Raw genomic sequence first — 26,569 nt, forward strand, 5'->3', positions numbered from 1 at the left:
TAATGTTATTAAGCACATGAAGTCAGTGGAAGTAGTTGCACACTGGAAAGCAGAACCTTCTCAGTAAAGCCAGGATAGGGTAAGGCTAGGCAAACTGTCAGATATCAAATCCCTTTCTCATTACTTGCTGTTAGAACAGGTGGTGTAACACAGTACCTGAGTTTGAATTCAGATGGTGCCAATGTCAGTGCCACATCCCCAGAAGGCTTAAAATGCAGTAGATCTAACTCAGACACCATTGCATTGGGCTCCTCTGGACCTGGTGATCCGTCTCAGGTTTCTTAGGCTTCTTGTGAATGTAGAGGATCCCTTGAAGATCACTCACCTACTCTAAGAAGCAGCACTTTCTTTAGGGTGTTGCATGTGATGTAGGGCTGAGTGTTTCAAGTGTACCCAAGTACTGGATACCCAGCGGCCACTGGTGGTAAGGGACACCTCTCTCACTTGGCCATCTCTGAAAACCTGAGTATTTTCAATGTATCTTTGTGGTCCTGGCTCTTCAGTTGCCAGGGTTGGTGTTAACAATTAAACTGAAGATGTAAATCTGTGACTGGTGGACAAAAGTACCTTGCTGATAGATGAAACGCTTCAGTCAAGTAACTTGAAGTGTCTCTTTAATGGGACACCAGGGGTTTTCCAAACTTTCCACATACTCTTCTCATATCTGTTCCTCTCCCTATTCCCTAGGAGACCAGGGAGGAAAAAACTGTTCTGAGCTTGAGCCCATAGCTGTTCTCACATAGACACAAAGACTGTTTTGTGTCACATATCAGCAAGAGATCTTAAATTAAAGCAAATATTTTGACTTCAGAATTCCCAGTTTCCAGAGTGGGAGAGTCTTTTACTCAGGAAGATGCATCTGCTGTGATAAGTATGAGTATGCTCTGATGTTCACAAGAGATCAGGGAGGATTTCTTTGAAACTGGCAGTGAAAAGTGCAGTATCACTCACAGTTAGCTTCTAGAGCAGTAACAGCAGTTACAGGATGGGGCACACAGATGCAGCTGTTTGGCACTCAAAGTCTGTTTTAGGAAAGTGTGTCAGGTTTTTCCACCATTATAGATAAAGTGCACCTACCTGATACTTTTGACAGATTTCCTGAGTTCTGGGGAAGCCCAGCAGGTAAGCTGGGTAAGCTGTTGAATTGCTTTGGTGCGTCCTCTATGCTGCAGCATGACCCAAACGAAGGAATTCAGTTTGATCAGCCTACAGGTGTAAGATAAAGATCTTGCTGTGCAAGCACAACCTGAAGTTAGATTGTGCTGTTCGTACCATGTACAGTTACTTTTCACAAAGCACAAAGACAATGGAGTGTTGCCAAGCCAGCTGGGGTTTTCGGTTGTGTCTGCTTCTACATGGTCATAAACGGCTACACAAGGACACTGATGAGTTTCTTCTTCTGTTGGTTTTACTGCCGTTTCAGTCTCTATAAGCTGCTCTGTTCTGCTAATGGTGCCCCAGTACGGACCAATGGAGTAGGACTGAACTGACGTGGAAAAGCATTCTGAAAAGGGATGGCAGTCAATGCATAAGCTCCACTAAAAAAAATATCCCACTGGTGTAGCCTAAGATAGTAATGCTGGTAGCTGATAACTGTTTTATATTTTGACCAGTAATTAATCAATAATTTATCGTGTTTTAAACTTGTGCTTTATTGAAGTCCTTACAGGAAGCACAAACTTCTATTTAAAATGCTTTTGCATTGCAAGTAACCCCTCCGCAAGACCTCCAGCCAAAGCGATGGCGTTGCTGACTAGTTCAAATGCAATCGGTTTTCCAGATTTTTAATACATTTGAGAGGGACCTATTTTGCCCTTGCCTGTTTACAGCAATTTATTTCTCTGCAGAGGTGCTTTATCTTTCCAAGGTGAAACAGATTCATCATCTGTACTTAGTAATCACTTTTTCCTTTAGCAAGCTTTACACTGAGGTAAAGCTAAGTGTCTAATAATCATGGTAATTATTCTGCTTGCCTTATTTGAGCATTGGCAGAAGATTAACTTTCTCTCACCCATCTGGAATTTTCCTGCTGTGCAAACATGTATTGGCTTTTATCACTGAGAGGCAAGAGTTTCCTTAAGAAAACACAAACCCCACTTCTAATGCTTTTGAATACTCTCTGAATTACAGTGCTCTCCACGTGGTGACAATTTAATCTTCATTTGGAACTAGGGAAAGACGCAGAATAACCAAGTTACAGCACCTTTTGCTGGTACTGCCTAACCACGTCCCATCCTAGCGTGAGCCGACAGTGATGTTGCCTTGCTGCAATGGCCTGGTGGTCTGTTTCTCAGTGATGATGTCCAGTCTTGTCCCACTCACCCCAGCATCCTATCGCACAGAACCAGGGGAAATACCAGGACAAATCAGACACAGCTTTGTGCTAAGATCAACAGCTTCTTTAAGGCTCTGGCCTGTTTCAGAGCAGAGCGAAGAAGCAAGCAGAAGGCATGTATGGGGTGTATGCCCCCAGGCATCCTTATTACTCTCTGCTAAACTGAAATCAGCCTATAACAGAGAAGTGGACTTACTTAATATCCTTTCCATTGCCATAGGGTCGTTTGATTCCTAACTGAGCTATTTTTAGTCTCTTCACCCTTAAGATCCTACTCCTGTACCACTGATACATGCTATAACATCATTTGTACACCAACACGTCCACCACATCCATCAGTGCATTTAAGGTAAGGCTCTGCCTTTACACAGATTGCAGATGGCAATCTTGAGCAAAAGGGCACTTTACTGCAAATCTGGAAGTTTGCTTCTCATCCTGATGATGTTTTAGCTAGGCATGAGACAGTTGCTTTAGTCATGAGTTCCAGAAGTGTGTGCTCATGAATAAGTAGCTATGAGGTACTGTTGTGGGTTTGGAAAATGTAAGGTTACAACAGCCCTCAGCTAAAAACCTGGATTAAATTACGTGCAGGTTTCTGAATTGATTTAGGTATTTCGTTATTATTTGAAACAGTATCCTTGGACTTCTCTGATGGCAAGTGGTATCAGTTCAAGGAGAGAACTTCTAGAGGCATCTGCTAAGAAAGGCAAGAGTGGTATTGTCACAGGTCTTGACCATTATCCCTTTAAATTAAAAAAAAAATCTGATTAATGTAAATGGTAACTGGCTGGCAGCCACAGATGTGGTGTCCACACGTAAAGGAAAGTGGATTCTGCCCCTGCTTGCAGCTCTGCCTATGCTCCTTAGCTTTTACCAAAAGAAGTGCCACAGACTGAGCTTGCCCCCCAGTCATGGGGCCATTTTCAGAGACTGAAAGCAATTACTGCCAAGCGTTTGTTTGTCTGTAGGTTTCCCAAAAGCAGCCTGGACAGTCAAGAAAACCAGGCTGAATGGACCCTGGCACAGAGACAGGATCCTTTCTCAAAAATCCCTTTTGGCACAGTTTTGTGGTAAAATCTGGTTTGAGTCTATCTCCAGGGAGATGAGAGGCAGCAGAGAGGTGGGCCCTCTCACCAGGACAAAGGGTGGCAGGGAAAGTAGAGCAGGTGCTTTTTCACACTGGAATTTTGTACAAGTTGGAAATCCCACACGAAACATTCCTGGTGTATAACGCATTATTTTGTTTGCTGGACCTCAGGCATTTCCTGCAGCGTCGCCCTTTATGTTTCTTTGCTTCTGAAGTTCCTTAAGGGCTCTTTTCTGCTCCTCTGGTAGAACCAGCTTCTGTGACAATGGCTGGGGGCTTTCCATTAGTTTCTCTCTGCATGCTTAGGCTTTTTTATACACAAAACCACTTCACAAGGACCTAGTCCCAGCTGTCAGTAGTGCTTGCTCTCGCACAGCTTCATCTGCACAACCGAAATCTGATCACAAGCCTTCACCCATGCCACTCATTACCTCAGAAGGGAGTGTCGATAACATTTTCTGATGAAAGGAAGAAACAAATTGGTACTAAAACCAGTCAGAACGTCATGTAGGAAAATGCCTGAGGACTGGTGCAGAAAACTTGGACAGCAACATCACTGGGGACAGAATGACCTACATTTCTTCCATAAACTAGGTGCTTGTCAAGTGGCAACAAGGAGAGGAGGAACATTTGCAGTAAATTACTCATCTGTGGAATTCTGTCTGACATTTAAACACGTAAAATCGCTTTCTGGAGGCAGGAATCTCCTCATTCCTTCTTGGTTGCACTGCCTTCCCTTAAAGCTGCTGATTCCAAATGAGTGTCCAAATTTCAGCTTTGTTAGCAGTGTCTTCTGTTGAATACCACGTTTCCCACATCCTTTTTTGAGGATGTCTTTGCAGCAGTCTCACCTTTCCCACAACCATGTTGTCACATGCTGTGAGAAGTACTTGTGATGATGAGGCAGTAGGTATATTTGCTTAGGAACTCACAGGATGAAGCATCCTTTCCTTGAAATAAAATCCTTGCTGGATGAATATCTAGTATTTACTAATGCTACTGACTCATGAGCAGTGACTTCTTTTTGAGCATGTCTATAGATGGTACTGGCTTTCCACCATCTGCAGATGCACTACCTAAAACTTCTTCCATCCAGTTATCTCTTAACAGCTGCTCCCTTCCTCTGTGGCTGTGACAGGAGCAAGCACACACCGTGGAGGATTCCAGTGCTTAAACTCACCTGCTTAAACCCTTGTTCCTCACGGACAGGACTGTCTGTTGCTGACTGTGTCTGGGATGCGAAGCACAGGCAAGCAGCTATGCACAGCTGTTGCACTCGGTGCTGCCCTGTGAAGGAATTGCCCAGCAGCTGCTGGCCCATGACAAGCACAGCATTACTCAGTAAAAGCTTCATCATTTGAAGTGCATGTCCTTCAGCTGAACGGATGTCATTTGGAGGAACTAATTCAAACCTCCAATCCAGTGCAGCCTGAAGGTATCTGTTCAGTATACACCGTAGGTACTGCTCTGGGGATAAACTGAATTCACTGTAAAATTAAGTGTATCCTTAAATGCTTTCCTATAACAGAAATGTTCAGTTGTTCCTGTTGTGCCCCTACTTGTGTTCCAGTTCAATTCATAGCCAGGAACTCCTCTGCTAATTCTCAGAAGTCAAATAAGTTGATACCATCTCATCTGTATATTTCCTTTAGCTGTTTTTTGACTCATAGTCCCACAAAAAAAAAAAAAGAAAAAAAGAAAAAAAGAAAAAAGTTCTATAGGACAGTCATAAAGAGGAATAAGGAATCTGTTGTTCCCAGAAACTGGTGTTACAAATAGCACCTCCTCACTGCCTACCCCTTTAAACAGCAAGTCAGATGAATACAAAATACAGGCAGCCCCTGTATTTTGCGGCGAGATTTTGCTGCATTTTGTGACCGAAGCCCGCTGCTTGTTTAGCTTTTCTATCAGGGGAACAAGATGATCTGTGAGATACCCACAGTTATCCTGCCCTGTTGAAAGATTTTGCCCCTCTGACACAAGCAAGGCTTATTTTCACGAGATATTTGCAGTTAGGCATAATACCCACATATATTGACCGCCACGCTTTGAACAGAAGAGCTTTGCCCTGGAGGTGAAAGCAGTGCAAGCAAAGGCAGCTGGCCAGATGTGGAAGGGGGAAGGACAACTGCTGAATCGAAAGCAACTGATCCCACGCAGCCCCGTCCTCTGCAAGGATTAAGTTCTCCCGAGTCTGCACCCACATCCTCAGCGTCGTGGAAATTTTGACAGCTCATCTCCATGCCATGAGAAGAGACAGGATCACAGGATAGAGTGCACCACAGACTGAGAGAGACCTAGGAAATGCCCCGTGAGTACAGCTGTTGTACTAAAGGACAGATCCCTGTAAACAAGAGCTGCTGAATCACAGGCTAGGTTGTTCCTGCGTGACATCACGTCAGTGCACAACACACGAAAGTGGGTGAAAGAAAAACTGGAGTTTGGTCTTGTGAGAGCTGGTTTGTTCTTTCAGGTTGAGAGTCGTGACGTGAGAAATGTACACTCCTTATCTTCCAAGTTTCCCAACTTGTCGTAGTCTTAACTTCTGGGAAGATCAAGAGAAGTCCAATAAATCACAGACCAAGCTCCAGTATCACAGAAGGAAGTACAGAGACAGGTAGACACCAGCATCAGGGAATCTGTATGTTCTGACTGAGGCTGAACAGGCACGTGGGAGCGTGTCCCGGAAGCCAATGTGAGCTCTCCAAACCTTCACCTAGTCCCTTACGCCTCATAGTCAAAAATGCCCTTAAGTCCACATGCCTGAGGCTCAGCAGCAGCACTCAGACCACCCAGCGCACATCCTCGCTGAGCTCGTGTCCTCCTAGCAATAGCTGGGAAGTCGTCATTCCCTGCACTTCCATAGAAAAATGATCAAGTCTCCTGGCTCCAGTCCCCTGTGTTACAGCTAAGTCACAACACAGCTAGAGCTCCTCTGTGCTCAGAGCAGCTGGGAAAGCCCCAGACCGAGCATGGGACACTGCTGGCACCTGGTGTGGTGGCAAGGGACACCACACGCGGCAGCCAGCGCCTTGGTTCTCCCCCACATACGTACAGCACTATAGGGTCTCTGATTTCCAATGCTGCTTAGTCGTCTGGGCACAAGCAGGCTGTTCTAGCCCTCTGCCTAAACATTGTGTTAGATGGAAAATGCCATTGTTTTTAAAGAGTAAGCAAACAGTTGCTTTGGAAAGACTATTTTATGTTGACCCAGACAATAATACCTAAAGTGCTTGTGGTTCAATGAACAGCGAGGGTGTTGTGTAAGGACATTATAGCTGGAGTCATTGCAAGCTTCCTGACCGTGTTTCCCAGAAAACTGATGTAAGCTAAAGGGCACCAGAAGGTTTACTAATATTTTAATCAAGCTAAGAGGCAGCAGTGGCCCGACCTGAGCATTATAGACCTTGGGAGCAGATTCAGGGGAGCCAAACAATGGCTGAACAAATGGGACAAACAGGCTTCTGATGTGACCCTGTGGCTGGATGGATTCCTGTAAGTGACCTTTCAAGCCTCTCGGGGCACAAGCAAGCTTTTCTGTAAGGACAGTTGTCCTCCTGACACTTGCTGGGAAAGCAGACGCTGGAAATTAGTAAAAACTATACAGTGTTGGTTTCTGTAACCGCTACAAGAAACCGGATTAATTTCATGCTAGTATTTTACCTCCCTTTTTAACTAGCGATTCGGTGCTACAGCACTGCCTGGACAAGTCTGCTGGGCACTAAATACTCCCAAGTAACTGAATCTACTTTGGGAGGTGGTGGTTGAAAGGTACCGTCACCTGTCCTCGCCCTGCTCAGCGGCAGGCAGCAATCATCTGCTTATTTTGGAACAAGCTTACTGCAAATAGCTTTGAACGCTTGAAATGTGGAACCTAGAAAGCTCACTATATTTTACAAGGGGGAAAGAAGGGTCCTTTGGTGACAGACACAGGCAGCTGGGCAGTGAGGGAAGGGGTGGGGGGAGCGAGCCCCCAGCCGACACTGTGCCCCGAGGCCAGGCGCAGCTTGGAAGCGGGGACGCTTTTGCAGCACTTGTAGGGTCATCAGGCTACCAAAGTGTTTGAGCTTCTTTAATAGGAGTAATACTGACGAACCAAAATGTTTCCTTTTCATGTTTTCATTGGAAGGAGTTATTAGTCAGACTCTGGTTTAGGTCAACATGGGGCAAAAATTCTCATTTCATTAAAAGACATATGAGGAAAAGTGGTTAGGAGGCAGAGTTTCACCTAGCTCTGGCTGGATACAGATCAATGGTTATGAGCCACACCTGGCCCAAGGGCACTTGGGCATCTCCTCACCTGGCATGCTGAACCAGCACCAAATGGGGCCGCCTGGTCCTCACCGCTCAGTTCCGTGTCCGACCAGCCCAGGCTGGGAACAGGTAACGTCTGCTGTGCCTCCTCTTGCTCTTTCAGACGTCCTGCTCCCAGGAAGCTCCTTGAACATGGAAGGGAGCAGAAATTCTAAACTGAGGAGGGGTAGAACCGAGGGCAGGGGCACAAGGTGAGACCCCTTAGGAGAAAAGCATCTCCCTGGTCCCACATGCATAGCCAAAGCGGGTGGCACCGGAGCCCAGCTGGCGTGCTGTGAGAGGACACCTGCCACAGGCAGGGTGACCAAGCTCAATGCCAGCATGCTCACCAGTGACATGGAGCAGGTCAGTGCACCTCAGTAGCTGTTTTCTGTAAAAACAGGGATGCAACAATTTCTGCTTCTCCTGCTGGTTTTGAGACTTCACCCCCTGAAGGCTCAGACAGAAACAAATGTGTACGAAGACCTGCAGCAGGGGAGGACTGGGAAATAGCAGCAGGGTGAGGGAAAGCCGGTGCTGCATTGTGGAAGGTCTGGGTCTGGCCTGGCAGCATCACTGGCGCTGCGATACCAGGCAGGGGCTGTGGCAATGGCTTTGTCCTGAGCATCATGGCACCTGCTTCCCTGTCTGAGTCAGGGGTCCTCTCCCAGGTCACATTCTCTGGCACCCCAGTTCAGGTACCCCTGAGCTGAGCACAGGCTGGTTTGCCCTGCGTGCTTCAGCTCTCTCTGCTCCTGCTCTTAGGCACAACTGAGTTCGTCAGTCTGACCTTGGCTCGCTGGATGCAGCCAGCGCTCTCCATCTGCAGCCGTGGCACCGGAGGAGGTGGCTCCCATCATTGGGTCACTACAGAAATAGCACGTGCAGCAGCAGGGGATGAGTCTCAGCAGGGAATGCAACACAAGGGATTACAGTCCGAAGTAATGATCATCATTTCTTCTATGATCAGAAGAAAAAAAGATGCATGCCTCCAAAGGAGATAGCATCGGTGCCTCTTTGGAATAGCGATGGATGAATTCGGGTGAGTTAGCGCTTCCGGAGCCCTGCCTCGCAGTGTCGGGAGGGCTCAGCCCACTGCTGGCTGCTGAGTGACATGGGAGGGCAGGGGGCAAAGACCCCCCTAGCAAAACAAACAGTGGGAAAATCTGCAGGCAGAAGGGTGAATTTACCTGTCTTGTGACTAGGTTGTAACCCCAGGGCCAAGGGTGGCTGGAGTCTGTTTCGACAAGCAGGATTATGAGTCTGCACTGGTCACATGCCCCTGCATCCCTCTGCACACCTCGAAAAATCCCCCCTCGGTTTCCTCTCGCGATCCTGGCTCTCCGCACTTGCCATGCCGCAGTGTGAGCCAGCTGTGCATGACCTCACCAGAAAAACTCCCGCTGACTCCTTGAATGAATGGTAATCACACCTGCCCCGTTTCAAACCCTCGGGTGCTGGGCCAGCACACACGCTGTTCTCATTGCACTGAAGCGTAACGTGTCCAAACTGCTCTCGCGGGAGCATGTCGGCTCCTGCCGATGGTGGTTTCGTGGTTTTGAGGACCCGCTGCCACCCTGAGTCATTGCCACACCTGGCTGCCGTGAGCGGCGTCAGAGTCAGGCCGTGGCACAGGCGTAATGTGGCCGTGCCTCAACAGCTTAAATAAACTAGTTATTTTGGGGGTGTTTTTTCCCCTTATCTTAAGGATTTAACAGCACAGGGAAGCCCAACCCAAGAACAGCATGGGCTTGGTCTTTTTATGTAGTGCTCATAGCATTTGGGAAAATTACCTTCTGTGAAGTAAATATGTGTCATCCCCAGGACAGAGCCACATCCACATTTAAATGTTATTATGTACTTGTCGTTAGACACAGCTTATAAAGAAAGCAGCCATTTAAATTACCAGGAAGAAACTCGCACTGCTGACCGTTCCTCTTCTCTCTCCAGGCTTCGGAAACTTCAGTGAAAACCAAAAGGGGTTTTTATCTTCTGAAGTTATTTCACCTTTTCAGCTAATTAAGCTGATGATCTACCCGAGGTTGGTCTGTGACCGCCTGCTATGGTCTGAGTGCGAGGCACCGGCGTGGAGCGGGCAGGGAGGGCTGGGGCCAGCACCGCGGGGCTCATGCGGGCTTTTCCAGCAAAGCCCATTTCCTGGAAGCCGGGTGGGACTCGTGCTGGGGTGTTTGGACTCTGTTATAAAGGTCAATATTTACCAGAAAGATCCCCTACTGTCACACTGTCTGCAAGCCCACGCAGAGAAGCTTTGCTGTGCAGAAACTCCGACTAACTTGGCGTGAGGCGAGTGCGGGCTACAGCCAGAGGGAGACCTGGGGAGAGGGCTCGCACGGCTGAGAAACAGCCTGCAAACAGCACCGCTGCCCAAAACACCACCTGCCTGGAAGGTGGCATCCCAAAGGGATGCTCCAACCTGCCTGTGCTGGGCAGCACCCAAATGCGCACCGAGCCACCACCGGGTCTGAGCATGATAACAACACGCGGTGCTCACGAGACATCCTGGAAGAACAAGCCACGCTGGCAGCACGGAGCTGGGAAGCTGCTGGGTGGTGCAGGGCATCACCTGCCTTCCCAGACCCTCGGTCCTGGTTGCACTGGCCGGCAGCTGGGGGAACCTGGCAGTGCAGAACCCACCTGGCACAGGCTGGGTGATCCCGTTACTGTAACCATCCTCTCCTGCTCCGGTGAGCTGAGGTCTGTGGTCCCCACTGTGCTGTGGCATAGCACACAGGTGACAGACACCCATCATCAGACATGATCGGCCCCTGCTCAGTGCTGGGGGGCCACAGGGGCTCAGCAAAGCATCACTTCTCAGGAGGATGGGAAGGAGCCAGGTGTCTCTCCTCACCCCTGTACCACCTGCACATGGGGGTGTTTGACCCCTCGGAGTCACGGCAGTGGGACACAAACTTTTGCAAACCTGTGGGCTGGAGGAAGCCTACAACAGCATCCGCTGCATTTGCTCTGTGTGAAGGGACAAAGGATCGGTGCAGGCTGACATCCAGATGGGACAGAGCACTCGCGATATCAACTAAAAGCCTCCAAACAAACCCAAAACCCAACCCCAGTGCCCCTCTTATGCACTGGCATTCAGCAGGAAAGATGTTTCCTGGGCTCTTCTCCAGGCCAGGGCAAGCGCAGCAGGGAGGACATGTGCTGGGAGGAGCAGGGGATCACGGCCCCATCCTGGTGGGCTCTGGCATCGCTCAGTGTGTAGACATGGAGAGCTGAGCCCAGGACTGAGCACGGCTGAGCCACAGCTGCTCTGCCAGTGCCTGGTGGGATCCGGACTCCCACGGAGCCCCCCGCCACATCACAGCCACGAGCAGCTGCTGGTGGGCAGCCACGGCTCAGTCAGGAGCCTGGGGGCTGCAGCTGGCTGCCTGTGGGTTTGCTGCACCGCTGGTGGAGCCCCCAGCCCAACCCCCAGCTCTTGCCTTGCTGGTGAGAAGGGCAACGAGCTCCAAGGACAACACGAGGCATCGCGAGACCCCAAGCTCAGCCGCAGTACCCCAAGGGCACTTCCATCTCAGGGCTGAGGGCTTTTATCACAAAAAATACACAAAAAAGGCACCTCTTTTCTTTGGAAAAATCACCCAACTAAACCAGCGTCCAAGATAATGACTATCAGATTCTTGCCAATAATATTCTCCTTTTGCCTCCTTCCCCCTGCTGACTCTCATGGTGAATACATGTTTGAAGAAGCCAGGGTGATACGGACAAAGCACAGGAGGCAGCTCCCACACTATCAACCCCCCGTTCCCATTCTCCTTTAGACCAAGGGCACCAAATCCTTGGCGCAGCATCAGGACTAACTGCAACGCAGCGGGATGGGAATCCCCTGTGGAGCCGCAGCCAACGCCGGAGGCTCTGGCTGCTCCAGCCTTCGACCTGCCAGTGCTGGGTGCACTGCCTCGCACGCTGCCTCGCACGCTGCCTCGCACGCTGCCTCACGGAAAAGCGCTGTGCTGCAGCAGTGCTTTGTTTCTCACGTTACTCTGATGGAAACCCTCTTTGTCCATGGCTCATGGACTGTGCCATCGGCGCTTTCCTACTGGCAAGGGGCTTGGAGTAAATCATGCCTGGGGATGGAGCTGCAGCCCCCTGGAATAAAGCAGCTCACTAGGGCTGAGATTAGACAGTTATCAGTGATAACTGAGTGATAACAGCGATAACTGAACCTTGGAAAGGGGAGTTACGGCCCCTTGTGCAGCCTCCCTGTAGGATTTCAAGGCCAGGCTTGGCAAAGCTGCGCAGGGGCTGCCAGGATCAGTCTGGCTCGGTGCAGGGGTGGGAGCGAGAGGTCCCCTCTCCTGCTTTTGAGCCATTTGCTTCTCTTTGTCCCTGGCTGAACTGACCCAGGACAACATCAGCATCACTGAACGGCTTCATCCCCAGAGCCCCAAACTGGGGTGAGACGGTTGCAAGTCTGGGATGCCCAGCTGAGAGTCTGCAGCGCCAGGCAGGTGTGAGCAGGCACACAGGGGCTCTGGAGCAGCAAAAGGCCAAGTGGTGCTGCAGGGCCAGCCCTGCCCATCCAGCCTGGCCGGGGTGAACAGCTCGTCATTGCAGCAGGGAGAGCCCAGGATGTGTCTGTGGGCAGCAAGGGGAGGTCAAATTTCCCTCCTGTACTTGGTTATGCCAGATTTCCTCTCATGAAGGAAGGGTGGGGGCACTTCCACGTAGCACATGTTCTCAGAGTGCTTTTAACAGCTCCTCGGTGGGGGGAAATATTCCTCTTTTGAACCACAAACTATTCCTGGCGAGCTATAAAAAAGCCTAACTCATCCAAGGCAGAAAATGTAGGCTCTGTGTCATCATTGCCACAGGCTGGAAAATGCCTGGGAGTGTCATTATCGACTTCCCTAAGTGACACCTACAAGGTTTAAAACCAGCCCTGCCTGCAGTCAGCAGGAGCGCCCGCAGGCACAGCTCTTGGCTGACGAAGCACCTCTTCATTTGCTGCAGCATCTGCTCAGGTCTGGGGACAGACCAGAGTCTCAGGGTGACACAGTTGGGTCAACCCAAGAGATGTGACCTTCACCCTGGCCGTGTGGGCAGCAAATCCCAGCGCAGACAGGCAACACCCCGCTCGCCCGCAGCCGTTGTGTCGTGTGGGTGGCTGACGTGTGATGGTGGGGTGAAGCACGTGCAAAAACTGGGCAAGGGTAAGCGGAGTCAGATGTTGGTCTGGGACTTACAGCACTACCTTTCTCCTCCAAATGAGATTAGGAAAGGACTCTGGTGACAGGAAGTTGTATAATAAAATAACTTCTTTTGTTTCTTTAGAAAACATCTCTCACCCATGATACAAAAACAGGTAGTTTAGAAATAAATCTAAAGCCAGCTGCAACGGTGACTTCAGGGGCATCCTTCACCCCACGTGTCTCCCCAGGAAATGCCTTTCTCAAAACAAAAGTGTGCTAACAAACGCAAGGGAATCCTCTGAAATACTGTTAAATAACTAAAAAACCAACCCCAGCAAAACCAAACCCACACAGTTTAAAACAAAGCCAGACAGTTTTCTAAAAGGAGGGAGCTGGGTTCTTCCCCGGAAAAAAAATGACGCTGGCCACATGTTTCTCTTCTGATAACATATTGACCTTTGTGTCTGCTGTACATCAGCAGCCAGCACCCAGTGAGCTGCCAGGAGCCGGCCCGGCCACTGGCACAGGGATGCTGCTGCCCACCGCATCCCACCCAGAGGCAGCGACCCAGCCGCACCCGAGTGGGACCCACCACATCTGCCCCCGCACGGCTTAACTCTGACCCATCGCTCACCTCTAATGCTTCAAGTTAGGTTTAGAAAGATTAATAAATTAATCAAGCCACAGAAGAAAAAAACGAACCAAAAACCACCCGAAAAGTTCACTTTGTGTTCTCATTGCAGGAGGAAGCGCTGGCGGACCTTCTCCTCGATGGAGTGCAGCTTGGTGGCTCGCAGGGCGACCAGCAGCTGCCTGCTGACCTCATAGTGATCCCCTTTCAGGTTGGTGAGGAAAGCCCTGAACTTCTCCTGGCTGGCTGCCTTGCTCCCCAGCGCCTGCTTCTTCGGCGAGCGCTCCAGGATTTGCTGCAGGCGCTTCAGCTTTCGGGGGGGGATGTTCTGGTACGCCACAAAATCAATCATGGCTTGCTCACACTCGTCATCTCCTAGAGCCGGTGGGAGAAAACCGCCCAGAGGTTAGAGGAAAGGTGACCATGGGACATCAGGAAAGCAGGTCACAGCCCTACCGAGCCTCTCCATGGGACATCTGCACAGAGGGGTGGTTGATGCCCCATCCCTGGAAACATTCAAGGTCAGGTGGGACGAGGCCCTGAGCAACCCGGTTGAGTTGAAGAGGTCCCCGCTCATTGCAGGGGGGATGGAGGTTAAAGGTCCCTTCCATTCCAAACTATTCTATGATTTTATGACATTGTCCTCACCTGGGCACTGCTCTCGGGCCACAGCTCGGTCCGGGGGTCCCAGCCCAGTGAGCCTGATGGGAAACCTCTCACAAGCCATCTTCCAGAGTGGCGAGGGCATTTTAGCTCTCACATGGCCACGCACATCCGTGACCAGGAGCTGGGGGCCACCTGCCCAGCTCTGCCCACGCACGGCGCCCAGGCAGAGCACCGCTCCCTGCCCAAGGATGCGGCAGCGTTTGCCTTGCGGTGGGCACATCCTTTGCCTAAGGGGGAAGGGAGGCCAGCCGGCTGGCGCTACCGACTGGTGGTGGTGGCACAAGCAGGTCAGAGTAAGCATTTTGCAAGTGGAAAAAGCGAGGTTGGAAGGAAGAAGGGAGGAAAGCACCAGATACAGCATTGCTAACTGGCCAGCTAACTGCCCTGCAAGGCTGGGTCCAGCCCTCACTGCAGGCTGAATTTTCCAGCAGCAGCCCATCCTATAGGGAGCAGTTAGAAAACAATGTCTAAAAGTTCCTGTCGTTTTGAAAAACAATAAATATACCTTTCCCATATTCCTCCCTATCAGGGAGTAGAGAAAGAGGGAAACTCCAGAAAAATCTGAAGTAGTTGCAGTAAATATTTACACATGTTATTTTTCCTGAAAGTTTTTCTGGTTTCCCATGCAGATTTTCACCTTTTGGGACAGGACCAGCTTCAAGCACAGCCCGGATCAGGACTTTTGGACAGACCTCATCCTAGCTGGTTAAAGCACTGCTGGAGTACATCCAGCCTAAGGAATGAAATCAGAAAGAATTTTCAAGACTCCAAGGTCAAACGATTACTCAAACAGGGAGAGACTAGCCCAGTTTCACACCACGGTAAACTGGGACGGTTTCACCGGTTATCGTGGGGCGGGTCAGGCTCCCTTGCCCAGTCTCCGTCCCTTGGAGGTTTTACTGAGTTGCTCCGCTGCTGCCATCGCCGCAGGGAGGCCGGCAGGTGCCTGCACGCCTCCCCCGTGAGATCATGACGAGCTGGAGTTAAAAACCCCTCTGGGCTCCACTGGGCGCCTCTCGCTCTATAAATAGCTGAAAGGCCGGTCTGGCTGGGGGTGTCGTTGCCTTCCGAGCGGCAGCACACGTGTGTGCTCTCATCTGGCCACCCCCTCTCCCTGGGACCGTGTCCCACTGATGACAGAACTTTCCATCCCCTCGTGCTGGCAGGATCACGCTCCTGGCAGGGAGCTGGTGCGTGAGTCAGGCTATGTGAAGGAGAAATGCAAAATGCCCTGAGCTGGAGGCACCAGGGGAAGGAAAGGCAAGAGCTCCTCATGCACGCTGCCGGGGAAAGCAGCCTCCTCACTCCATCACCGTGGAGAAGGAGATTTTATTGAAGCCTTTCTATCAAGCACCATCTTGATGGAAGAAAGACTTTTTTTTTTTTTTTTTTTAAATACTGGAACAACCTCCCCAGGGATGCAGTGGAGACCCCATCGTGGGAGGTTTCCGGCATATGGCTGGGCATGGTGCTGGGTAACCTCACCCAGGCTCCCCTTCCCATAAACGGTTGGGCCAGATGAATTTTCAAAGTCCCTTCCAGCCTGGGCTGTTCTACGGCTCTGTGACTGGGGTTTGGTTGGTTGGTTGGTTGAAGTTCAAGGGTGCAGGTTCACTGCCACCCAGATCAGTCACATTGAATTTTTCTCCTGTGTATATTGGCTGGATGCTCAGGGTAGAGCGGGTGGCTGGAACCAGCTGCCTGCCGCACTGCAGCTGGTGTCAGGCCCTTGAGATGGTCTTCAGTCTTTCTCATTCCCAGATCGGTTGGGTTGCGTGTTACAAAGCAGCCCTGGCACCAGCCCATCATCTCCCCTGCTCCTTTGCACTGTGCTTTTTCCAAGGCAGATGATCCCTGAGGTCCCTTCCAATGTGGTGTTCTGTGATCCTATGAGCTGTGCCCGCTGGCGGCTCCTGCCAAGCCCCTGCCAAGCTCAGCGCTGTATTTGCGCTATCACTGTGACACAGTTGACACCTTGTTTCTACTTTTTCACCTAACAGGTCAAAACCTTACTCTCAGGTGATGAGCCTTGGCCTCTGCTCCGTTCAACCTGCACGATACAAGGTTGCGGCTCCAATGAAAGCTTCCTGGAAAACAGGCTGAAAGCCCAGGAGAAGCGAGCGCAGGAGGCATGCCAGGAGCCTGGCTGGGTGGCTCAGCCCTTCACCTTGCATCTGCTAACTTGATTACCAGCTACTGATTATCACCGTGAGCTATCAGTTACAGCCAAACCAAAACTGTCCTCGTGTCCTGATATCCCCCAGCTATCCCATGCCCTGGTAAAAACTGCCCCAGGATTTCACTGCCAGCTCTTTGTTCTGCCTGAGCAAGGAGCCTGCACATGCTCTGGCTGAGCGGTGCTCGCTGATTAAGCCCTGCACCCTGCCCTTGCCCTACAAGACTGACCCTGGAGGGGGAGGGAGGCAGACAGACTATTTATCCATAATTATAATTAATTATAGATCGCTCTGTTCTTTTGCAAGCTATTTCACCTCATTTTGCATCTAAGTAGGAAAAAGTCACCAGAAGGGTCGCTCTCACCCTGGCAGCATCATGGTACCAGCATCCTCCCACTCTGCCCGCGGAGCTGCAGCTCACCTGGTTCCTGTGTGCTGTTCCTCCTCCATGGCGCACAGGAGGTGCAGAGGGTGTCGTGGTACTGGTTGCCCTGCACGTTGGTCACCTTCCCCTGCTGCTCGCAGTCCTGGTGCGGCTGGCACGGCTTGGTGCTGGAGTTGGAGGAAGAGAAGAAGCCGCGAGGGCAGGCGCGGCACTGGGTGTCCTCAAAGGGGGTACCTGCGCACGGGGAGGCAAGGGGACTATCAGCTGCAGTGACAAGCTGGCAAGGGGGCAGGAGCTGGGGACAATGCTGGCAGAGCAGAGAGTGCCAGACACCATCTGAGGGTGAGGGTGATGTTTTGGAAACGATCGCTGCCTGCAGCTCCCCTGGGAAGCATGTGTCTTCTTGTAGGACGAACAGCAATGCTTTCCCTGGTCATCTCCCAAACTGAAGCGTTTGGCACATGCTGATAAATTGCCACCAGCCTCCAGACACAAGAGGAGATCTCATCTGCTACTGAAAAAAGGCCACCTCCTGAGTAGGAGACACGAGCCAAGCTGGGATGATGGCTAAGCTGGGTGCCAAACCAGCCCTTTGATTCAGAGCAGAGTCAGGAGGCTCCTGGCCAAGTGAAAGTAAAAGTCACTGAGAAGGTGAAAGCAACGCTCGCTTCTGCAGTGCTGCAGCTTCCCACCCCGGCTCCGAGCCAGACCTGTCGCTGTTTCACAGGGACAGTGCCACACGAGTGAGATTGCACCGGGCTGTCTCACACGTTGCCGGGGAGAAGAGGGAATGGCCCTGATGGTAGCAAATTCCACGTGCCTTTCCATCTCCTCTTCACCTGTCCACTTAAGAACGAGCTTTCTGCCTTATCACAACCCACTTTAGGCCATCGCTTTGGCTTTACTGCCAGAAGTCCCAGCCAGCCCGGCTGATGGCACCAACACCTGAGCTGGTATTTGCGAAAGGGAAATCCAAACTAGCCTGTGTCCCCCGAGGAGCCGCACACGGACCAAGGCACCTGCCCAGCCCGAAAGGCAGCGAGGTCTGCCCACAGCCCCCGGCCACAGGGTCACATCGTCCCCGTCCGCACACAAGCGCTCACAGCCCCAGGGCTCTGCCCGCTCGTGCTGGACGCTCGGTCCTTGCTGTGGGGTTCAGACACCTGAGCTGGGGTGCTGTCATTCCCCGCACAAGAAACCATCTGTAACAAGTAAATAATAACAAAAATACCAACTTCTCCTCAAACGCCCCAGCTTGCTCACATGGCTCATCAGTCCTACAGCCAACAATCCAGCCAAATGTGATGTTTCATTTCAAAGTGCTTCCCCGCATTGCTTCGAGACCTAGTTCCCCTTTGGCTGCACTACTGCATTTGGTAACTGTCACGTCCTATAGAAAAATTAAACCCCAAACCTCAGCCATCAGCATCAGCTGCAGACAAATTATTTCTCCTCTGGCCCACGAGCCTGGAGCTCTTCTGTGCTGCACATGGGAAGACTTCAAAGCCTCCACACTTCAAAGCATGAAACAAGATAACGCTGGTTTTGCTGATGCTGCCCATGCTGGTTTATTACACCCAGGTGTTGTTTCCAGGCAGAGCCTGGTCTGAGCTGATTCAGGGGACAGCGAGGCACAAACCTGCTCGTAGGCAACTTGTATTTTTAGAAAGTTTGCACACACACACACACAAATGGGGGCAACTAAATGAATGACCAGGCAAATCTGTGCTAGGGAAACAATGGAAAAATAAACGTCCCTAAAACCTCTCGTGACTTAAATCTTGCCAGGGACAGAGTCTTGGGCTTGTGAATCTCCCCCAGAGGTAAATCGAAACGAGGCTGATTTTATGGGTCTGGATCCTGTCTACGTATGCCTTTCATGGAGAGGCTGTATTCAAAACAAATTGCTCAATAAAAACCGCAGAATATAACCCCAGAGCTACACACATTCACCAGCCCTGCTCTTAAATCATTAGCGGCGTTTTTCAGTCCAGATAATTAGCATTCCCCACTCCCTGACTACCTGCCTGGAAGAAGGAGCTGTCAGAGGAGCTGGAGCTGCTCGGACTTTCCCATGAGCTGGGACCCCGGCAGGGCGAGCGGCTGCACGGGGATGCTGGGGCTGCTGCATCCCATCTAAGCGTGGTGCTGGGGGACTGCAAAGGCTTTCAAAGTGAAAGTGGGAGGGAAAACCCAAACAAGTCACTCCCTGGAGAAGAAGCCAGGAGCAGTTTCAGAGGCCGTTAAGGACGGCACTGTGCTGGTGAGCAAAAAGGGAGCTCAGGCTACAGGCAACCATCGGCTGCTATATCGCGCCTCAATTTTTAGCTCCAGTGGAGCTTTTGGGATGTGACAAGAGCCTCAGGAGCATGCACCCCACTGCCACAGCTGCCTGGCTATGGTACTCACCCAGTTTCTCTACACCGGAGCCTGGTGGACACTCAGAGTGCCGGATGCAGAACTCCAACTCTGAGTAGTAGCCCTCCTGGCACTGACAAACGCGGTTGTGGGTGGAATTGCACTGCTGCACTTCCACCTGCTTCTCCTCGCAGATAACGTTACAGTACCGGCACTTCTCCAGGTAGTTCCAGTACTGCGTGTAGTGCAAATCCGGACAGGGTTTGCACACCGTCTGCCTGTCCCTGGTGCAGTGCTGTGCCACAAAGGTCCCCGGCGGGCACTGCTGGCAGGTGAGCTTCTCGTTTGTCACAGCATCCTTCCACTGGTAGGTGGGTTGGGCGCTGCAGCCAAGCTCAGCCAGGAAAAAGAGGAGAGGGGCAAACATCCACTGCAGCAGAGATAGCACAAAGAGCCCTTAGCTCATCCCCTCGCAGAGGCAGAAGCAGCAAATGAGGCTGCTGTGTTAGACAATTTGTTACCTTTCTAGATGCAAGAAATTATTCTTCCACCTCACGCACCCTCCAGCCCCGGGGTAAAGCAATACAGTGGTACCGGGGACCAGCTGCTGCCCCCCACGTACCTCCCCACTGCCCTCCACTTGCCATCCCAGGTGACAAGCATCCTTCCCAAACGATGCTGTTCAAACCCGTTTTCTGATGCCTTCGGAACCCCGTTTCTCTCTTTAGTACTAAAAGCAGCTCCAGCACATGCCCCTCCTCTCCACCCCATCTACTTCCCCACCACCTGGGGTAGGAAAGACCTCTGCAGATCAAGAAACAGAGGACAAGTTTTCCAAACCAGCAAGTAAGTAGGCGTGTGCCGTAGGAACTCTAAACTGTTCTGGAAACCCAGCTGCTGGGTACAGGACTGAGGAACCCCGGGCTCTGGCTCAGCCTCCCTTTCCTTTCCGAAGTACGCGCACCCGGCTCAGGAGCGGACCGTACCTTACCTTGGATGGATGCCTTGAATCCGGCACGTGGCAGGGTAGCATAGCACCGAGGGCTTCCAAGCGCCGTGATCAGAGACCTGGGGGCCAGAGGGTCCCTGGGCGGCGGCTCCTCCCTGTAGCAGCGGTGTCAATCCAGCCGTCCAGCTTCAGAGCAGAAAGAGAAAGCGATAGGTACGGGCTGTCAGGGAAGGGGGATTGCTCATCTGCTTTCCAGAGAGCCCTTCCCCCGAGGGAGGTGCTGGTTCTCCCCAGCCCAGGGGCAGAACCTGACCGAGCCTTACAGCGGCCGCGCTCCTGACGCACTCGGCGCCCCGACGCGCGTAAGCACCCGGAGGGGGACGGTCACCCCCAGCCCGGCAATAGGTGGGACCCGCGGCCGGGGGGGGGGCAGCGGGAGTGAGCGAGGCGGTGGGGAGCAGCTGAGGCCTCCGTCCCTCCCCAACCCATCCCAACCCATCCATCCCCGGGGAGCGGCTGCCCTCCTATCCCTCCCCATCCACCCCCCGGGAGCGGCTGCCCGCCCCGCATCCCCGGCACTCACCGCCCCGCGCTGCGCCCTTCCCCTCCCCGGGCAGCATCTTATAGCCCCGGCCCCAGGAAAGACCGACTCCTCTTGCGCAAGCGGCCCCCGGCCCCCCGCCCCCCCCCGGCCCCCTCCCCCCCGCGCTGCCGCCCCGCTCCCGCTTTCTGCTTGTGGGGGGCAGGATCGGGCTCCCGGCGCACCTTTACCTGCGCAGAGCAAGGAGGCAGGTAGGATCTGCGCAGCCACAAGCTTTGCCGAGGGGTGTGAGGGCTGGGGTTTACATAAATATGTATATATTTAATTTTTGGGGGCTGGGGAAGGGCAGGGAAATTCCCCCGCGAAGGCGCTGTTCCCTGGCTGTAAACGTTAAGACAGCTTCCCAGTACCAGCACTGGTCTCGCACTCTCAGGGGCACAGTCTGTCCCCAGAAATATTCTCGCCGTGGCTCTGAACAGCGAAACCGGCACTGGGGGGCTGTTCCAGCTCCAGGGCACTGTGGGACCCCCCCAGTGCTGCGAGGGCAGCAGCCCCGCTGGAGCAGACCAGGGCTCTTGCAGCCAGCTCAGAGCTTCAGCCCCCCCTCCAGCAGCTAACCCCAACCGTAACACCGAAACACTCGGGGTTACCTTTACTGGGATAACGTGCAGCGGCCGAGGGGGCTGGTATTTAAATAGCTTACAGGTGACACTTCGCCCCAAGGTTGGACCTCAAGGATTTCGGTGGAATCCGAACTCAGCCGGACAGGCACAGCGCTCAGCAGAGCCCTGGGAACGCGTGTCCCAATGCCTACTCTTCTGCACCGCCCCGGCCAAACACATCAGGCTCGGGTGCTTTGTCCTTCAGCCTCACCTTGCCAGATTCCCTCTGAAGGCGAGAAAAGCCCAGGGCACCTCTGCAAAGTGCTTTACGTGCCGGGAAGGCAGAGGCTGGAGCAGAGGCTCCAGCTGCACCCGCTCCGGTCCCTCCGCACTGCACGCACAGCAGGAAGGAAGAAACCACAGCACGTACCTACTCTTTGGGGTAGGAGCAGGATTGCTCCTGGCTGGGCCCACAAAGAGCACAGCACACACTGTACCTAAACCCCTGCCTCCCCCTTTCCTTCCAGACACCATCTCACCTAGCAGGAGCCGTCCACAAGGCAGAGAAGGGGAAAGCTGCAACCAATTCCAAACAGCTAGCCAAAAAAAAGTTTAGGTTTTTTTCCTTGTTTTTAAACTTTCCAATCAATGCAAGAGAAGAAAACACAGCTACGTACAGATCACCCCCTAACGCACAGAGCACTCTGCTGGGAGCTCTGATGGGTGCTGTACTACACGCCTGTCAATGCAGGACCCCCCCTCGCCCCCCGTACTCGGCAGGGCTCTGCCATCCCTGGCCTGGCACGCTGAGCTAGTGACTAAGAAGAAAACCAGTTGGTAGGTTTTATACCAGTAAAGCACCACCACCTGTACCGCCCTGCAAGACAAAATAGGGACAATACACACCAGGCGGCAAAGCCTCGCTCGCTCCGAACGGAAGCACGTGAGACACCAGTCTGGAAACAGTAGCTGGTCCATAAACACACTGAATGTACACAACTTGTCAAGCATAGTCACGTGGAGGGTCTTAAAACACCCTCTCACGAGCAATTTTCTGTGGAACTGCTGTTTATAGCTTTGCTGCTCTCAGGTCAGGCTTTGTGGTCTGCTCTGAAGACCTCCAAGGAAGAGGAACCAGCTGCTGCCTCTGAAAGCAGCGGCGCTTGGTACCCTCGCCTGCCCGTGCAGGAGCTCTGAACAAGTTTCCCACCATTGTTTGAGCTGTACGAAAGGTATTCCACTTGGGAATGCAGCTGTCCACAAGGAATACAGGCTTTTTATAAACAGCCCAACATTATTAAACAAGCTTCTCCAGCAGCTGTCACGATTTGCATTTTTCTCAAGCATCTCCCATTCCATGCACACCCACGGCTCTGTTGGGTAGCAGAGCCTCCAGAAGAGCGGAGGACCCGTAGGCAGGAGGTGAGAGGCCGTGGGTTTCCTCCTCAGGAGGCAGCAGCCAAACCATTTTGTGTATCACTAGAGAACAAACATCTGAGCATTTGCCTCCTCAGCACCAGAATGAGCCCCCCTGCTCCAGCTGGGCACTGGACCTGCAGATGGTGGATCTCCTGGACTTTATTCTTAACGCTGTTAAAGCTTAAACCTATAAGAGCTAAACACACAACTTACAAAGAAAATCAAATCCAGTTTTCTGCTACCCAGCAGGAGAAGGAAACCCTGATGGTCAGAAGGAATCCGAAGCTCCTTCCAGCCAGATCAGTTTCTACCCAACATGGTTAAAGAAAAAAACCTCTATAAACTTAAAGAACCCGCTCCAGCTGGAGCCCAAGGGCTCAGTGTCCTGTTCCGACAGCACAGCCTGGGCTGCCTCTCTTTGCACCTACACCGATCAGGTGATGGGCTGATTTTCACAGGCTGCTTGGAAAGTTTTTAATTTCACTGTTGGTTTATCTCAATCATTTGCAGCTCTCCAGCATAATCCTGATGATTTCTAACAGCTTTTGACATAATCCCTGAGCCAAGGCCTGCTGGGGTTTTGCTTCATCAGTATGCATCATCCCAGTAATTAAATGTATCGGTTAATCTCCCAGCACTCCCCTGGGACTGAGGCACATCATCCTGAGGATATTTCTTCTGGGTGAAACTCACCACCGGTGTGAATCGAGCACGAAGCCGCGCAGCGCGGCTTGCCCGGCTGGCGGGTTAAAACGAGCTCTCCTGTCCGGGAAGCTGATCTCAGTTTTCCTACCGTAGATTTCACATGGTGCTTCAGGCCTGTTATCAGCCTTCTTGCTGACACATCTAGACTTTTCCAAGTAACTGCAACAGAAATCAGGTCACTTACGACCTTTGCAAACCTGTGAGTCGGTTGAAGCGATGAACAGTCACACTGCGATGTTTGTAAAAGGCTTACCCAAAAAGAGTTTCTCTGACTGGCTTCATTTCTTCCCCGTCTCCCTCAGTATTCTGCTTACATTGAACCAACCCCCACCAGGAACACCTGCCCACACCTGGTAGCGCGTCAGGAATCCACAGGATCTAGGATGTGAAGAGAGGTGGCACCTTCTGGTGGTCCCTGTACCCGCCACAGCAGCTGCCGGGTGGGTGCGATATGCCAGGGATCAGGTACGCAGCCCCTCACCGCCTGCGGCTCGTTATCATCAGCGACTTCTGAACGTAACAAGGACCACAGTTGGTTAGACTGGTTCCTGGAGAGTGAAATACCACGTTAATGGGGCAGAAAGGGCTTCCCCAGGCAACCTCTGCCTTTTGGGGAAATAAGAGTCTGGTAGAACAACGACCTTCCGTTAACCTTTTCCCATCGATGCTTTTGCTGGCCCAACGAATCCCCCGAACGGGTTAACGGCGGCACCGCCGGATCACTGGAGAACAGCTTGATTTACTACTGATTCTCTGGCCTGTGGAGGTAGCTTAGGAAAGGAATTCGGCATCGTATTCTCATGGCTCCGATTCACTTCCCCACACAGGGCGTCGTTTTCACACTTCTGAGAGTTTCAGGGTGTCCAGCAACACCCCTCTTCAAAACCACTCTTGCAAAATCAGGGTTTGTCACTAATATTTAGAGAAAAATCTGAAAAGCAAAGAAATTCCTCGCTTTGTCAGCAGCCACTTCTCCAGGCAAAGACACAGTTCATCTCTTTCCTGATAGAAGAGTTGCTTTGTTAATTTGGTCTATTCCCAAATCCTTCCAGATTTATTCGGGGAAAAAAAAAGCAAGGAAAGTTTTTTCAGTGACACACCAGTAAAACTGGAGACCATATTCCAGGTATAGTCATAGCTCAGCACTGCATGGACAATAAAAAGAGATTAGTATCTACTTCCTTCATGATCTGTAACTCATGTGTCATTTGCTTCCCAAAAATCAGCAAGGAGTGTCCACGATCAGTTTTCATCTCCCCAAGCATTCAACACTTTGGATCAGTTCCTCTAATCACTTGTTATAGCAACACAGATTTTTCTGAAACAATTCTCGTTTTCACTTTCTGGCCTTCACAAATCAAGATCTCTCTCTGTCTCTCCTTCTTGTAAATTCAACCAGTTTCAAGATGACTTGGTGGTACGTCCCATCCTGGCAGCTGCTTCCTGGAGACCCCCTTTCCTGGGAAGCAGCTGGGGCAGGGCAGGGGGAGCAGCACTCCGAGCACGTTCAGGGGGACCACACCGGGGTCGGGGAAGATTCAGTAGCAGCTCTTTGGATGGTGGGGAGTGGGAACGCACCGTCCTTTGCGAGAAGCGGTTCTTGAGCCATGGGGAACGTGCAAGTCAGAGCGCCCAGTTACCAAGGCAGAGGTGGGAAAACTGGGAAGGGGAAGGGCCGGAGCTCTGATCCCAGGCCAGATAACATCGCTCTGGGCATCTGCCACGAGCCAGGCGAGGATGAGCTGGAAGCCCCGGCATAAACACCCTCCAGCAGGTGAGGGGCTGCTATTTACTGACACCAAGTGATCTACAAGGGTAGGTGCCCCGAGACCTACCCTCAGGCTTGTAGCTGTGCTCTCCCACAAGAGGAGTTCCTCGGGGTTTATGGTAAAACCTGAAGGACACCACCACGTAAAACCCCATTTGCTCACCATTGGTCAGGGCTGCAGCAGCTCGCCTTCTTTTAACTGATGGACGTAGCTTTTCAGGAAACCTCTCCAAGATCGGTCAGGAACGACAGAATCATTAAACTTTTTTCATTATTACAACTGAAGTGATGAATGGCTAAGCTGCAGACAAGGACAACCCCCTGCAGGCTGGATGCTCTCCCATCACCAGCACCTGTCAGCACCCATCAGCACCCATCTGTCCTACCCGAGCCATGCTGACAGCAGGGACCCAGACCAGACCCGCTGCATCAGAAAGCAGCAACAAAACCAGAGCAGCTCCAGATCAATCCCATCTGCAGGCAGCAGATGCGCTGGTGGGGACACTGTTGCTGCAGAGCTTTTGGGGCAGGCGGAGCCAGCGAAGGCACGCAACCGTAAATCTCTTCAGCAAGATGATCCGACTGCTGAAGAGGACAAGGAGGAATTTATGAATCTCTTGAAGGCACAAAGATATTCACATAGTTCCTCTGCCCTGACTAGCAACAGAGCATTCCCATGTAGGTGCAGCCTCCAGAACTAAAACAACTCTGGTGGCAAGTAAAAAGCGCAGCTAGGGGGAAAAAAAAGTTTTCCCCAGCAAATCACACATACCTTTTAAGTATTTCATTGAGTCTTGCTGGATCTGAGGGCATTTTTGCAGCCCATAGCAGATAACTTCCATCAGGCAAAGCCAAAGCCATCATTAAGGTGTTCCACAGCATGTCCCATGCTGTGGTTTCCCTCCAGTGGCATAAGCAGTAAGCTGCAGTTCTCCCCAGGCAGAGATCTTCAGAGTGGACTATCTTACTAACATTTTACCGCTCCCAGCCTTCACCCAGCTCTTGGATTTCCCCTTCCACCTTTTGCCCAGGCTGAAAGAACAGACAAGAATTCAAAACAAGCATCCAAACAGCTGCAGGGACCCGCTCAGAGGTGGCTGTGGGGCTTCACCCCGTGCAGACCCCCCAACCCGCCCACTGCACAACATGAGCATCGGCTGATCCGCTTCCCCCGAGAGCATCACCCTTCTTGCTTCTTTAATAAGTAGAGCTTTAACTATTGCACTACAGAAGTTTTTATAGAGAGAAGAAAAAAAGGAGAACTAATGATGATAAAGAACACTCAGGGCCCAAGTTGCGAAGGTATAAACTCATCACAACCCCCTTGACCCACAAATAAATTTAAGCACATTTCAGGTATGGAGTTGCTTTGGTTTTGGGAAACAAAACTGTCTTCCATGCTTCTGGCAAGGTTTCAGTCCAGCAAACATAGCTCTGCCACCATTAAACACGACGCAGTCACCAACGCTACAAAACCAGAGTCCT

General features: G+C 51.8%; 1 protein-coding gene across 1 annotated transcript; it reads right to left on the minus strand.

Annotated features, from left to right (window-relative positions):
- Positions 1–12,991: 12,991 nt before the first annotated feature.
- TNFRSF6B (TNF receptor superfamily member 6b) lies at positions 12,992–20,356 on the minus strand. Its single transcript, XM_080405728.1, has 4 exons — positions 20,092–20,356; positions 19,152–19,530; positions 16,779–16,976; positions 12,992–13,889 (listed from the first exon to the last, which is right to left on the minus strand). The coding sequence occupies exons 1-4, from the start codon at positions 20,131–20,133 to the stop codon at positions 13,618–13,620; spliced, it is 891 nt and encodes a 296-aa protein (XP_080261854.1). The 5' UTR covers positions 20,134–20,356; the 3' UTR covers positions 12,992–13,617.
- Positions 20,357–26,569: the final 6,213 nt, after the last annotated feature.

Source organism: Falco punctatus (genome assembly GCF_963210335.1).
Source record: "Falco punctatus genome assembly, chromosome: 10".
In the NCBI taxonomy this organism is placed as follows: domain Eukaryota; kingdom Metazoa; phylum Chordata; class Aves; order Falconiformes; family Falconidae; genus Falco; species Falco punctatus.

Excerpts from the sequence above, each read along its gene's own strand:
- TNFRSF6B (XM_080405728.1), bottom strand. The coding sequence starts at position 20,133 with ATGCTACCCTGCCACGTGCCGGATTCAAGGCATCCATCCAAG. Across the intron at positions 19,531-20,091 it reads ATTCAAGGCATCCATCCAAG|TGGATGTTTGCCCCTCTCCT; the intron begins GTAAGGTACGGT and ends TCTCTGCTGCAG. Across the intron at positions 16,977-19,151 it reads CTCCGGTGTAGAGAAACTGG|GTACCCCCTTTGAGGACACC; the intron begins GTGAGTACCATA and ends CCCCGTGCGCAG.